The following is a 13,815-nucleotide window of genomic DNA, read 5'->3' on the forward strand; positions in this document are numbered from 1 at the left end:
CACTCTCCAAACCATTTAAAGTTAAAGATTCTTTTATTAATAAATTTTCCCTCCCTTCCAAACTCTCTCCCCAAAATAAATATTTCCCCCCCTTTGGGGGTGGGGGGGACAGTGTCTTAGGGCCAGCCCCCCTAGAGGGCCAGCCCCCTAGTGTTAGCAACAGGTCCCTAACCCCCCAGGCAGAGACCCCACGGTGGAATTTCAGAACGTCCGTCTGAGTGGGTGGGGCCTGATGTTGGCTGGCCCTCGGGCCCTCGGGCCATGGGGGCGGAGGGAGGGACCCTTTGTGCAAATGCTGCGGTTCCTTGGTGTCAGCTGTCTGGTGTGAGCCAGCGTGGGGCTCCTTTCCTGTCCTGGAGCCAGAGACAGGGCAGTCAGACACCTTGGAAGGCTCCTCTGAAGCCTGGGCCCAGGCCTCGGAGAGCTGATTCACCAGTCCCCCATCCCTCCACACCCCTGTGGTTGGAAGAGTCTGGCTCTGGCTGTGTCTGGAGTGAGGGGGCTGGCTCCAAAATGAATGAATGAATGAATGATAAGTGGGTGTGGCCTCCTGCTGGCAAGGGCTCTCTCTGTCACTGGATCAGTGCCACACCAGGACAGCCCTCCCCGCCGGTCTCCTCAATGGGGGCTGCAAGATAAGAAGAGGGGTGGTCAGGAGCAGGGAGATGGTGAGGAATAATGGGGCGTGGGGGGAGGGGACGGGACGGGAGGGGCTGGCTCACTTACTAGTAAACTTCTCTCTCCTGCGGCACCGTCTCCAGACCAAGAAGCCAGAAAGCAGTCCCAGCACGAGGGCTAGGCTCAGAGCACCCCCCAAGATGGGCCACAGCAGGGGGAAGGAGGTTGGAGGGGATGCAGCGCCTGGGGGCGGGATTCCAAGTTAGGCCTCGCCCCTCTCGGTACCAGCCCCGCCCCCTAGATCCCACCTGGGGGAAAGTCCCACGCCTTTTCTCCACCTTGGCCCCTGCCCTAATCCTATCCCTTCCCACCCCACCTCCAACCCCCACTCCTGATTAATTCCCCAGATCTGAAGCCCACTGCTCCCCTCTCCACCCCCGCAACTCTTCTACTCTGGTCCATTCGCCCCTGGTCCCTCCCCCCACTCACAGCCCAGGCAGAAGTCGCTGTGTGGTCGCGCCGGGCAAGACGCGCAGTCCATGCACTTGTCGAGGTCTGCGCTCCAGGAGCTGCCGCGAGAGCAGGGGGTGGTGCCTGGGGAGGGGGCCGCTGGTCAGAGGCTGGGGCGGGGCACGGCTATTCTGGGGGCTGAGGTCAGGGTCGGCCGGCTCAAATAACGTGAGTCACCGGCGCCCTCCCCCCGCATTCCTCACAGGTGACCGCACGGCCCGGCCGGGGCTCAGCAGCGTGGGGGAAAGGGGGGCCTAGCGCGGGACGCTGGGGGGGGGGTATCAGGTCCCCAACCCCCCCCGCAGCCGGCGGGTGACTCACTCCTGGGCACCCGGCCCGACCCCAGTCCCTCCCCCCGCATAACTGGGCACTGAAGTCACCGGATGGAAGGGGGCACCCCACATGGTATAGGGGGTACCGACCCCCGTGTCTTCGATACGACCCCCCCGAGACTCTTTGGTCAATGGGGCCAGACAGAACCAGGTACTTAACACGATAGGGGCGTGCCTTTTCTCACCGAACGAGACATCCCGCCCTCAAACTTTCTTTTTCCCTCCACTTCTGAGTCTGGACTTATTAGGACAGAAGCCGTCCCCCCATTTGAAATGGGGGAAACTGAGGCCGAGACTGCGGATGAAATTCGGAGCGGGATGAACCTCTCCGGGCCAGGGAGTGCGGTGTCTGGAGAACACCTAACCCCGAATCCCCGTGTCCGCCTACTTCCCCCCAAGTTCGGCCCGGTTCTCCGGGTTCCCAATGCCGGCTCTCCGATCCCCGGCGAGAGGCTCCCAGAGCCCCCGCGACCTCCCGCCCAGCCCGCGCCCGGCGTACCTGGCACTCGCTCCCCGCCCGCCGCGCCCAGTAGCGCCAGCCCGAGCCCCAGCACGAGGAGCCGCGGCAGCGGACGCAGCGGACCGGGAAGCATGGTGCGCGTCCCGCGGCCGCGGCCGTCTGAGCCAGCCGCGCGCTGGCCGGGGCGAAGAGCTGCAGCCCCGCCTCCGCCCCCGCCTTCCGGGGCGGTGCCCTCGGCTCGGCCCGCCCCGCGACCGGCTCCTGGACGCCCCGCCCAGCCTGGCCCGCTTAATTCAGTCATTAGCTCAAAAAGCACCAACTCGGTGCGCCTGCGGCGGGGACCCCGCAGGGACGCAGACCTGGCCCTATGCTGTGGATGCTGGAAGTCCAGGAAGTTGCGGGCGACAATCAGACACGAACAACGCATCTCAAAGATAACTGCAGCTTTTTTAAGGACCCCGGAGTATAATGATAACGACATAACAAATAATAATAATAATGTCTTTAATTTCTACCTTGGAGCATAGCTACACAGTTAAATGTGCTCTTGTCGTCTCCAATTTTTCCGAGTGTAAAACTGAACCTTGGGAAGGTTGGGTGAGTTCCCAGGGTCCCAGGACTAGTAAGTCGCGGAGTCAAGAGCCAAGCTAGGGCTTCATTCCCGGTGCCCTGACCCACTGGGGGCCGGCGTTAGCCAGCTGAGGTCCCACCCCCCGGGCCACACGTCGGAGCAGCGGCCCCTGGCTCGAGCGACCCCAGCTGACGAGGTTGGGATTCGCGCGCCGCAGTCTGGAAAGGGGTCTCTGCCCCTCCCCGGGGCGGTGGTCCAGTGACGTCACTGCCTCTTTAAGACCCCCCACCTCCGCCCCCGTGAGCACATTCTGCGGCTCCTACGAATCCTTCTGGGCTTCTTTGCAGGTGAGCCTGGGGGAAGTGCCAGCGTTGGAGGGGAAGAGGCGGACTCCTCAAGGAGTGGGGTGCAGCGGGTATGTTGGTGTAGGTAGGGGTGCATGTAGAGAACCTGGACTTAACTGGGGGAACACCGCCCCTGGGCGGGGGTCTGCCCCGAAGCTGCGGAGCTGGTCAGGTTCTTCTGCAGCCACGGAAGGGTTAAACGCCCCTCCCCCTCCCCCGGGACAAAGGCACCGAAACCCGGGCGCCCCTCCCCCACCTGCGCTGCTCTCTGGGGCGGGGCCCCCCTCCCCCTCACCTACCGGAGCATACCCTGCTGATTACCGCCGCCATTAAGCCCTTCCCGCAGCACCGCTCCCAAGCTGCCGTCCCTTCTTCGGGCAGGACTCAGATCGAAAGCAGGAGGGGGCGCCCTTGCGCCAAGCCGACCCCATAGTGTGCGGAAAGAGAAGGGGTCGAGGACAGGGGTAGGGTCTTGGAGGGGATAGGTGCTGGGTGCCTGGATGTGGAGGGCCGACGCCGGGGTTGGGATGAGCCTGGCGTGGGCCGCCCCGTCCGATCTCCTTCGCGGTCATTAGCTCCGTCAGGTATGGGCGGGATGCAAATGAGTGCACAGTCTGTCCTCTGGCCACGCGGCTGGGGCCGGTGCTAACTTAAGGTCCAAATCCTGTGTGGAATCTTTGGGCAACGGAGAGCTGCAACAGGACCTCGAGCAGAACTGACCCCCGAACCTAGCCACAACAGAGTGGGATGTGTGGGGAGACAAGTGAGGGGGGCAGTTAGCTGGACACACTCCGAGGGTTTAGGTCCTTTTAGAGGAATTGAATCCTGAGAGGATGGCATCTGGGACAGGAAGGCACAAGAAAATGTCCCCAGCCTTGGAAGTATCCTCAGTGTGACCCTAAGGGAGGGCAGAAGAGCAGGACCCAGGGGGTCAGAGGAGAGCCGTTGGGAAGAGCTTTTGGGCAAGAGGGTGGAATTTTTTTTCTTGTTCACTTCTCCAGCCCCCTCTGGAATTTGACTGAGGCTGGGCCGGGACAGGTAGGGCCTGGCTAGGCCAGGTATGACGGGTCACCTGAGACACAAAGGTCACCACCCACCTGGGGGTATGGTTGGGGTGAGGGGTTTAAACACTGCTATTGGGTGGTGGGGAGGAAGCTTGGATCTCCAATCTTGATGTTGAAACTGACAGGTTTTGAGCCTGAAATTCCTGGCTAGAGCCAACCCACCATCTGTGTGCCCCAAGGAGGGCACCTGGAAATTGCCCTCTTTTGGGGGATTCCTGCCCTTTTGGCTACTTTGCTGTCAGATAACACTGCCCTGTGGTGGGGCCACAGCCTGTGGTGTGAGAGTTGGCCCTCATCAGTAACAGAGGGTCTGGACCAGCCTGTCTTAATATCCGTCTGCTTCTGTCCCCCAGTGCGGCTCCTCTCAACCTCAACTTGGCCATGGCTTCTGCTGGTCTGCAAATCCTGGGGATTGTCCTGACACTGCTTGGCTGGGTAAATGGTCTGGTGTCGTGTGCCCTGCCCCTGTGGAAGGTGACCGCCTTCATCGGCAACAGCATCGTGGTGGCCCAGGTGGTATGGGAGGGTCTGTGGATGTCCTGCGTGGTGCAGAGCACCGGCCAGATGCAGTGCAAGGTCTACGACTCCCTGCTGGCGCTGCCCCAGGACCTGCAGGCTGCTCGCGCCCTCTGCGTCGTTGCCCTCCTTGTGGCCCTGCTCGGGCTGCTGGTCTACCTCGCGGGAGCCAAGTGTACCACCTGCGTGGAGGACAAGGACTCCAAGGCCCGTCTGGTGCTAGTCTCTGGGATCATCTTTGTCATCTCAGGGGTCCTGATCCTGATCCCCGTATGCTGGACGGCTCACGCCATCATCCGGGACTTCTACAACCCCCTGGTGTCAGACGCCCAAAAGCGGGAGCTGGGGGCCTCTCTCTACTTGGGCTGGGCAGCCTCCGGCCTTTTGTTGTTGGGCGGGGGGCTGCTGTGCTGCACCTGTCCCTCTGGGAGGTCCCGGGGCCCAAACCATTATATGGCCCGCTACTCGGCATCAGCCGCACACGCCACCTCTCAGGGTGCCCCTGAGTACCCCACTAAGAATTACGTCTAATTCTGGTAGGGGAGTGGAGGCTCCCTCAGCAACCTGCTGGGCTGGAGACACGGAGACGGTTCCGCACACAGTTTGGGGATTGTTTTTCTTTTTCACTCTTGTGGGGACGGGTATTTTTAAAATTCACTTGATAACCTAACCAAGGAACCCAGGTCTCTCCTGGGCTCTGCTGTTGGTATTTCTTGCCTTTGGATGATGGCGCCAAGGAGGAGATGCTTTGGTTTCTGGATCTTTCTCCACCCTGGGCATCCCCTTCTTGGAGGCGAGCTGAAGCTGTGGGCCAGCATAGCCGTCCAGGGGCTCTCAGCCTGTACTGAAGTCCCTCCTCACTGGCCAGCCTCTGGAACCCTTGGGGGCTCTCAAGCCTCACGGACACCGAAGAACTGCCCACCTCCCAGGCCTCAGCTGTGCTCCAGATGCTCCACCCCCCACCACCCTGATCCTCTCACCTTCAACCCTGCACACTTCTGCCACGCCACCCCACCAACACACTCACCAGTTTTTGCTGAATAAAGCATGTCTTATTTTGTTCTTTGCCTTGGGTGCTGCTGGGGGACTGCTGGGTGCCAACCTGGCAGGGGAGGAGGAGAACACAAGGGACTCATCTTATCCTTGTGCCTCACCCGGGAAGGGAGGGTCTCCACTGCACAAGCCGTAGGCTGACAGCCCCCTGGAAGGCCACCTGGTCTTCCCCACCCAGCCACAGACCAGAAGAGCCAAGGTACAAATTCTCTTGTTTATTTCCCACTGGCAGGTGGGCATAGAGGGTGGGGTGATTGGCTGGGGCTCCTGGCCTGGACCTCTAGATTCAGGTGGTGGCCAGGCTGGGGAGGACCCACCCCAGGCAGGGATCCCCTCCTTATTTTGGAGCCAAGGACCTTCTGCCCTTTGGGGGAAGCTCGAATTCCTAGGCCAGGGGTAGCCTCAGAGGAAGAGGATGGCCAGCCTAAGCTGTGGATCAAAGAAGTGAGCAGTTCGTACAGGGGGAGCAGAGTGGGGAGGTTAGGGGGGCAGAGGGCCACACCCTGTCAGTTATGGCTCTGCCTAGAGGGCAAGGTAGGAGAAGGACCCGTAGGGACCCCACTCCATAGCCAGCCCTGATTGGAGCTTCTGGGAAAGGCATTTTGCCTCGGGAGGTGTTGGCAGTGGGGGCAAGGTCAAGACTCTGAGCTGCGGGTTTCCAGGGACACTTTCCACGTCATACATAGTCCCTCTTGTCCAGTCCAGAAGCCCCTGAGCGGGAGGGGATGGAGTAACCCAGCCTTGGTCCTCTTGGCCGCTCAATCTGGGGTGGAGGGCACGTGCAGCAGAGGAGGCCCCCCCCAAGCATGAGCAGGGCAGCAGCGGCCCAGCCCAGGTAGAGGGAGGCCCCCAGCTCCCGCTTGAGGGCCTCCGCCACCAGGGGGTTGTAGAAGTCCTGGATGACGGCGTGTGCGGTCCAGCAGACGGGGATGAGCACCAGGATGCCGGAGAGGAGGAGGAGGACCCCCGCGGTGAGCACGATGCGGGCCTTGGCGCCTTCGTCCTCCACGCACGTGGTGCACTGGGCCCCTGTGATGGCCACCAGCAGTCCGAGCAGGGCCAGCAGGAGGGCAACGACGCAGAGGGCGCGAGCAGCCTGCAGGTCCTGGGGCAGCGCCAGCAGGGAGTCGTAGACCTTGCACTGCATCTGGCCGGTGCTCTGCACCACGCAGGACATCCACAGACCCTCCCATACCACCTGGGCCACCACGATGCTGTTGCCTATGAAGGCGGTCACCTTCCACAGGGGCAAGGCACACGACACCAGGGTGCCCAGCCAGCCCAGCACGGCCAGGGTCATACCCAGGAGTTCAAGGCCAGTTGAAGCCATCTTGTCCGCTCAGGTCTTCTTAACCCTAGACGGCCTGCTTGACTCCCAGGGGTGGGCCCGTTGCCACTGGGTGGGGGGTCTCAGTGCCCAGGACGTGGGGAAGTCAGTGGCCTTAGCCAGGACTGTCCCTCACATCCGTGGGCCTCTTGCAAAGCACCTCTCTCTGATCCGGACACGCACAGATCAGTCTCACAGCCCTCAGCTGAGGCGTTCTCTCGAGGGTCCTGTTGGCCACTGCCCCCGTGACCCAGCTTGCAAAGACCCTCCGGACCCACCTGCAGGCTGAGCAGAGCCTTGTCCCGCCGGAGGCGCAGCGGCACACCGTCTGTGGGTGTCACCTGGGGACTCAGCTGGCTCCCAGGTGCAGGCGGGGTTTTGAGGTGGAGGCAGGGGAGGGGCAGTGGAGCCGAGACTGGGGAAAGCGGGAGCTACAGGCAGCGGGCAGAGCTAGGGGTGGGATGGGGAGCCTGGGAGGGGATACTGCGACCGGAATGGGGAAGGAAAGAACCTCGGTGCCTGTGGGAATGCAGGGACAAGGGAAAGGACAGACTGGCCAGCTGGGGAGCAAGGAGTAGGGCGGGGGATGGAGCTCTGGCAGTCTCGGCAAAGAGAAGTAGAGGTTCAGGCCGCCGCCCCCTCCCCCAGCAACTCCTCCCTGTAGGCGTTTCATTCCGTGTTGCCAACACACCCGGATCCCCCAGTATCACACACCCCCCAATCCAGCTTGTCCCCCTGCCCGCCCCAGGAACCTGATCTGTCTTCAGTCTCAGCCCAGTGGCCCCGGCTGCTCTCAAGGGAGGGGCCCCGCCCGCACTGTTCCCTGGGCGACAGGTGCCTGGAGCCCAGCTCAGGTAGCATCACCCAGGCAACGGCCTAGAAACCCCCCCCACCCCAGCTCAGGTGTGCTGTCTCCACCCCCACACTGAAACTGAGGGCCCAGCTGAGCTGCCACAGGTCTCTAGGGGCCAAGGGATAAAGAATTTCTTGTGAAAGCAGGGGAGGGGCACACAGGGGTCTGTGGGTGAAGGGGGAAGAGTAACAGAGACAGAAGCCCCAGCTGGAGGCGAGTCCCAGGACCCAAGGCTTTGCCATGAGGAGTAAATGGTCACTCTGGAGGAGCCCAAGAAGGTGACCCCAGGTGAACCCTGCCTCACTGTCCCCAGGAAAGACCCTCCCACTCCTGAGACCCCGTCGGAGCCTGTGACTCCTCTTGTGGGGGCAACCTGGGACTCAGACTATAATTCAAATCCTGCCACCAACCAGGGACCGATCATGGAAGGTCAAGGTCCTTACCCTTCTTAGGTCTAATACCCCTGTGAGAAACCTTACATGACCCACAAACATGGGCCCTTCGTATGGGGGGTCATGAACTCCCTCAAGCCCCTTTCTGGGTGCTAGGAACTGAGGGGAAAAGAATGGGAGACGCTGATGAAAATTCCTTCCTTTCATACACTTTCCTGGGTGGCAGGCGGACCCTTTAAGGCAGAGCTGGGGCCCCACTTAGAAGAGCATCTCACTTCCATACCTCCTCCTGAGAAGGGAGTGCCCATGGCCTATCTGCTCTATGAGGGGGTACCCCTTGTCAACCTGGGAAGTAACAGGGCCACTGGGGCCCCCCAACATGGGCTCTGAAGGCACCGCTCTAGGGCCCTGGGCGTGATGTGCACTGGGCGCCTCTCCACCCGTTCAGTTGGTGCACTGCTTCTGGGAATGCGGTTTTAGCACTTTGGGGAAGAAAGGTTTATACTTTCATCAGATTTGCAACAAGGTCATCTACCAAAAAAAGCTCGAGAGAACTGCTGAAAGGGAGACTGAGGCCAGCACCCAAGAGCAGGGCTGTGGGGTAGACTGCGGTGGCCCCGCGGACCCTGAGGGAATGGAAAGGGGCCAGAGGGGGCCGTGACTGAGCCTGCAGGCCGCAGTGATCCTGGGGAATCTCGGGGCTGTTTGCCCAGTTCATCCAGCGCCTGGGGCCCTGGATTTCACGCTGGGGAGGGGCGGCTGAGGAGAAGGGCAAACAGAGGCAAGCCTGGGGGCCTGGAGGAATCTGGACACACAGGTTGAAGCAGTTGTCGAGGCGACTTGAAGCCCAAGTCTTTGAGGGCTCCAGCAACCCTCCCTCGGGGCCTCCCATCCTGGGCAGCCCAGCCCCGGGTCTCTTTGCTCTCTAGACTCAGAGAAAGCCTAGGGTTTCATGAGATCAACTCACCCTGATGAGCCCAGGTCGCCTATGAGCCTGCAGTCAGGCCTGGTGCCAAGGACCCTCCGTTCCACCGGCAGCTCTAAACCCCCAGCGTTGTGACAGTCCCTGTGCGCGCTGCACACACACACCCTGGCTAAGCGTCCTGCCCCCGGGGGCAGCACCCATGACCCTCAGTGTTCTAGATCCAAATTCCTCTTGGGCTCAACAGGTCAACAGTCGAGCAGAGAAGACTGCACACTGCCAGGGGTGGGCTGGCCACATGGGAGGGGGTGCTCAGAGGCTGAAGACACAGACCCCCCAGCCAAGGCTTTCCTGGGGGGTGAACATGGGACAGGCTGTGGGAGAACAAGGAGAGGTCAGCAGGGATGGTCAGAGGAACCGCGAGCAGGAGGGCTAAGTGGCCGAGGGTGGATTCCCAGGGTCCCCAGGCGGGACAGGCTTCCCACCCTCAGCCCTCCTTAGGCCACCTGGACTGCGTGGGATCCGGGAACCAAAGGGTTAAAGTTGGGGCCCAGCAGGGACCATCAGTGGAGCTGGAATGCTATTGATATGGAGGTAGGACTCCCGGACACCCTCTGTGCTGTTACCACCTCCAAGTCCGCTGGACTCCCCACCCCCACGGCCTCCAGCTTCTGCTCTGGAAAGAGATGGGGGAGGGAAACCCGCCCCAACACAGGACTGTGGAGGGAAACTGAGGCACGGGGGAAGGGAGGGCGGCCTCACTCCACTCACTGCTTCGGGGAGTAGCACAACTGGACCAGATCTTTGTTCTGTGGAGGGACAGTGGGGTGGGGCCACTCAGGTGGGCAGAAGCAGCCGGCGCTGGGCTTAGGCAGGGGAAGGGCGGAAGCAGATTAACTCCAATCCCAACAGCTGCCAGGCTTTTAGAGAAAAGTGTGGCCCAAAGACAAAGGAGGGGAACTGAAGGTCCCAGGCCACCATGGTGCCAAGAAGAGGATGGGGTGGGCAGGGGGACTGCACAACTCCAAGGGAACACCAGCCTCGGCTTTGGAGAGGTGCCCAAAGCCCCAGACTTTGTGGGTAGAAAAGCCAGATTCCCCGGGCCCCTGAACCAAAAGGTGCAGATGAAACCCTGGAGTCCCATGACAGCTCTCTACCCCCATTTTCCAGACAATGAAACAAGCTCAGAGCTCAATGGAAACTTGCCCACAGGTGCTTTGAAAAACAGGACAAGCCTGAAGCAGCTCCAGACCATGACCTCAAGGCCCTGAGCCCAGGGCTGGAGGGTGACCTGGGGGTCCCAGTACCTCTTTGCCCACAACCGCCTCCTGGCCCCCCCACATCCTACCCCATTCCTCCCCAGCCAGTTTTCCCTCCTTCCCCTTGCTCCTCCAGGCACCCGGCAGCCTGCTCCAGAAAGCCTGTGCACTGGACTGCCGCTGGATCTGATCACACCGGGAGGACCCCCTCCCAGACCCCCAACCCCAACCCCGCTGTCAGGTCACTGGCTCTGCGCCCATCTGCTGTGGGCAGCCTCAGGGAGGATGGGTCAGACCTTGCTGAGTAAGTCACCAGTGCAGTAACCTCAGCTGCTTCCCTGCTGCAAAATGAGGGAAGGGAGAAGTCGGCCTTACCTACCCCCAGGGGCGCTACAAGAATCTGCCCGGGCAGGGAGCACCCCACGCACCTTGTGGGGGGATCACTGTAGGGCCTGACTTGTCACGAGACTCTTTTGATAACAGCATCATGGCCTTTTCACTCTGGTCAGACTCTGTAGACCTGGCGGCAGTTACCCATCTGGGGTTCTGAGTGGGGGTCGCCCCTCACCTCAAGGCTGTGAACTTTCAGAGCGTGCCTTCAGTCTTGTCCTTCCTGCAGAGTCTGATTCTTAGCGGAGAGAGGAGAGCTGCAGGATGTCAGTGGAAGAAGCAAGCCAGCAGGAATGGGAACTCGGCCATAATTCAAGAAAGGGGAAAGGGAGTCATTAAGGTACTTAGTGGCTTGGGCTCCTGCTGATGAACTGCAAGGGCACCCAGGGCTCCAGGTCAGCAAGAGGCAAAGTGTCAAACACAGGGCTTGGGGAAGCTGGGAAGACAGCTCTGGAGGTGGGCCAGCCCCCCCTCTCCGGGGGAAGAACACTGCCCGTATGGGTTGCATGGTAGCCCTCAACACAGGCCAGGCCTTAAGCCCTGGAACCCGTGGCTTTCAAACAAATGGCCTTATTTGAAAACAGTCTTTGCAGCTGTAATTAAGACAAATTAAAAACCTCAAGATGAGATCATTCTGGATTCAGGGTGGGCCCTACACTCAGTGACGGGTGTCAAAAGAAAAAAAAAAAAACAGGAAGATTTGAGACACAGACACAGGGTAAGGCGGGGTGAAGCTCGAGCCCGAGGCTGGAGGGACAAGGCTGTAAGCCAAGGAACGCCAGGGTCACCAAGAGCTCGGAGAGGCAAGAGAGGATCCTCCCCAAGAGCCTTGGGAGGAGGACAGCCCTAAATGCCTTGATTTTGGACTTCTGGTTTCCAGAACCTTGAGAGAACAGATTCTTTTTATTTTAAGTGGCCCAGTTTGTGGTGATTTGCACCAGCAGTCCCAGGAAATTCATATACTGCCTTTCTTGCTGGTGGATCCCCGGCTCTCAGAGGTCGCCCAAGGTCAAGTTGGCTTCCCGATACCACTCTGGACCTGTAGAAGACCCATTGAGATAGGACATCTGCCTGGTTACCTGAGACCAAGCCACCTGAGTAACAAAGGGAACTTTTATTCGGGGTTGTGCGCTGCTGGGGAGAACCTGGCAGGGTAGGGATGGAGAGGGCAAGCAACTGTGGGGGGAGAATAGTAGCTTCCTTTCATGACTCACCTTGGGAGTGTTCCTGTCCCTGGTGGGGATGACCTGGTCCTTACATGTGATGCTGCTGCTCCTGGGCCCAGTATCGGTTAGCCATCAGCACCAGTGCTCTTCCGGGGCACCCAGGAAGAACCTTTGGATCTATTTCAGTTCACAGCCTGACTCCCGACTCGTAAGGCCGCGGGCAGGTTTCCGGAAGCCAAACACGCAGAGTGGGGCAGGGCCTTGTGATGGGACCCAAACCCTTCGTTTTAGAGGGCAAAATGAGACATTTTGCGGACCCAGTCAGGGCATTTCAAACTCTTGTTTTCGTTTCCTCAAACCAAGTGCGGTGGGCGCACCAACAACCGCCCCCCCCCCCCCGTCCCTGTCCAGAAGGCTCTGATAAGCCCGCACTTATCAGCACACGGGATGAGTTACGGTCTCAAATAACCAGGCAGGAGGCTTGCTGTAGGGCGGGCGGGGAAAATGGAATAAAGACCCTATTCTTTAAAACGAATGTATTTTTAGACTTGGTGCTTCCAACCCAAAGCTGGGCGGCTCCCCGGACACTCCCTCCCTCTTGCGCAGTCCAGGGCTTTCTGAAGCCGTCGGGGTGGGGAAGGCGGTCAGGGCGCCCGGCCCGGCAGTCCCAGGCGGGGCTGGTTACTAACCCGCCCGCAGCCCCTCGGGATCGACGGTCTCGGGAGGGCCGCGCCGTCAGCAGGGAGGCGACAGGAAGAGGTGCGGCGGCGGCATCGGCGGCATCGGGGGCGGCGGCAGCGGCGGGGGGAAGGCGGGCAGCAACCAGGGGGCGCGGGGCGCGGGCGGCGCCAGCAGGCTGGAGGGCGCGGGCCGCGCGGGCAGCGGCGGCAGCGGCTGGGGGGGCGGCTCGGCGACGAGCGGGGGCCGGCCGCGCGCGCCCACCGGCCCGGGCGTGGCGGCGACGGCGGCCTCGGGCAGCGGCGGCAGCGGCAGGTGCGCGGGCGGAGGCGCGGGCGCGGGCAGGCGCGGCAGGTCCTGCAGCGCGAGCGCGGCGGCCGGCGGCGCGGGCACGCAGGCCTCGGGCGGCAGCTCCGGCAGCGCCAGGTGGGCGCCGGGGCCCCAGGGCGCGAGGGGCTCGGGCCGCAGCGGAAGCGCGGGCAGAGGCGGCAGCTCCGCCAGGGCTAGCGCCGAGGGCGGCGGCGGCTGCGCGGGGCTCAGGCCGGGCGGCAGGCCGGGCAGCGGCGGGTGCGGCAGGGACGGCGCGGGCGGCGGGGTCAGCGACAGCGACGCGCGGGCCCGGCCCAGCCGCGAGTGGGCGCGGGCGCGGACGAGCCGCGGGTTCGAGCGGGAGCGGGGGAGCCGCGCCGCCAGCTTGGCCGCTGCTGTCCGCGCCAGGGCGCGGCGCCGGCCTCCCGCCTCGACGGTCCTTCCCACGGACGGCCGCGCGCGCGCAGGGACCGACCCAGCCAATCACCGGCCGGCGCGCGGGCCGCCTTCGCGTGGGTTCCACCGGCGGGCACGAGCTACTCCGGGCGGCCAATCAGAGGCGGCAGCGCTCTCTGTGAGTGTCCCAACCAATCACGGCGCCCCGCAGTCCCACAGGCCCCACCTCCCACCAGCCCAGCGACCAGGCACTGCACATGTGCATTTGGCGCCCCCACCTGGCGTCAGGGTGCAGCCACGGAAGCCGCGCGCCGACGAAGGAGGTTAGCCCTTGGGGGACTCTGGAATGAGACGCCTGGGAGTGGGTCAAGACCTATGCAGAGGGGTGCCAGGGTGGCTCAGTCGTTAAGTGTCTGCCTTCAGCTTGGGTCACGATCCCGGACTTCTGGGATCGATCCCCGCATCGGGCTCCCTAATCAGCTGGAAGCCTGCTTCTCCCTCTTCCACTCCCTCTGCCTGTGACCCCTCTCTCCCTGTGTCTTTCTCTGTCAAATAAATAAACAAAATCTTTTTTAAAATTAAAAAAAAAAAAGACCTATGCAGATTCCCATTCAATTATCTTTAAGAAAAGATCATTCAAAACCAGAATTTGATG

At 61.7% G+C, this 13,815-nt stretch overlaps 3 protein-coding genes across 5 annotated transcripts; 1 reads left to right on the forward strand and 2 right to left on the reverse strand.

Annotated features, from left to right (window-relative positions):
• Nucleotides 1–14: 14 nt before the first annotated feature.
• Nucleotides 15–2,115, reverse strand: TNFRSF12A (TNF receptor superfamily member 12A). The gene is made up of 4 exons (XM_059154621.1): nt 1,960–2,115; nt 1,108–1,212; nt 727–861; nt 15–628 (listed from the first exon to the last, which is right to left on the reverse strand). Exons 1-4 carry the CDS (start codon nt 2,051–2,053, stop codon nt 573–575), a joined length of 390 nt encoding a protein of 129 aa, XP_059010604.1. The 5' UTR covers nt 2,054–2,115; the 3' UTR covers nt 15–572.
• A 542-nt stretch (nt 2,116–2,657) lies between these two features.
• Nucleotides 2,658–5,477, forward strand: CLDN6 (claudin 6). Of its 3 annotated transcripts, none has more exons than XM_059154614.1 (2): nt 2,658–2,838; nt 4,253–5,477. In XM_059154614.1, the coding sequence occupies exon 2, from the start codon at nt 4,281–4,283 to the stop codon at nt 4,944–4,946; it is 666 nt and encodes a 221-aa protein (XP_059010597.1). In that variant the 5' UTR covers nt 2,658–2,838; nt 4,253–4,280; the 3' UTR covers nt 4,947–5,477. The 3 variants fall into 3 exon arrangements, with proteins under 3 accessions (XP_059010597.1, XP_059010598.1, XP_059010599.1); XM_059154615.1 differs by lacking the exon at nt 2,658–2,838 and adding an exon at nt 3,171–3,299; XM_059154616.1 differs by lacking the exon at nt 2,658–2,838 and adding an exon at nt 3,397–3,419.
• A 186-nt stretch (nt 5,478–5,663) lies between these two features.
• CLDN9 (claudin 9) lies at nt 5,664–6,932 on the reverse strand. Its single transcript, XM_059155031.1, has one exon. It carries the CDS (start codon nt 6,796–6,798, stop codon nt 6,145–6,147), a length of 654 nt encoding a protein of 217 aa, XP_059011014.1. The 5' UTR covers nt 6,799–6,932; the 3' UTR covers nt 5,664–6,144.
• Nucleotides 6,933–13,815: the final 6,883 nt, after the last annotated feature.

The sequence above is a fragment of the Mustela lutreola genome, chromosome 17, assembly GCF_030435805.1.
Source record: "Mustela lutreola isolate mMusLut2 chromosome 17, mMusLut2.pri, whole genome shotgun sequence".
Classification (NCBI taxonomy): domain Eukaryota; kingdom Metazoa; phylum Chordata; class Mammalia; order Carnivora; family Mustelidae; genus Mustela; species Mustela lutreola.

Coding starts and splice junctions, on each gene's coding strand:
- TNFRSF12A (XM_059154621.1), bottom strand. CDS start 2,053: ATGCTTCCCGGTCCGCTGCGTCCGCTGCCGCGGCTCCTCGTGCTGGGG. Junction 862..1,107: donor CAGCGACTTCTGCCTGGGCT/GTGAGTGGGGGG, acceptor TCCCGCCCCCAG/GCGCTGCATCCCCTCCAACC. Junction 629..726: donor CAGGAGAGAGAAGTTTACTA/GTAAGTGAGCCA, acceptor CTTATCTTGCAG/CCCCCATTGAGGAGACCGGC.
- CLDN9 (XM_059155031.1), bottom strand. CDS start 6,798: ATGGCTTCAACTGGCCTTGAACTCCTGGGTATGACCCTGGCCGTGCTG.
- CLDN6 (XM_059154614.1), top strand. CDS start 4,281: ATGGCTTCTGCTGGTCTGCAAATCCTGGGGATTGTCCTGACACTGCTT.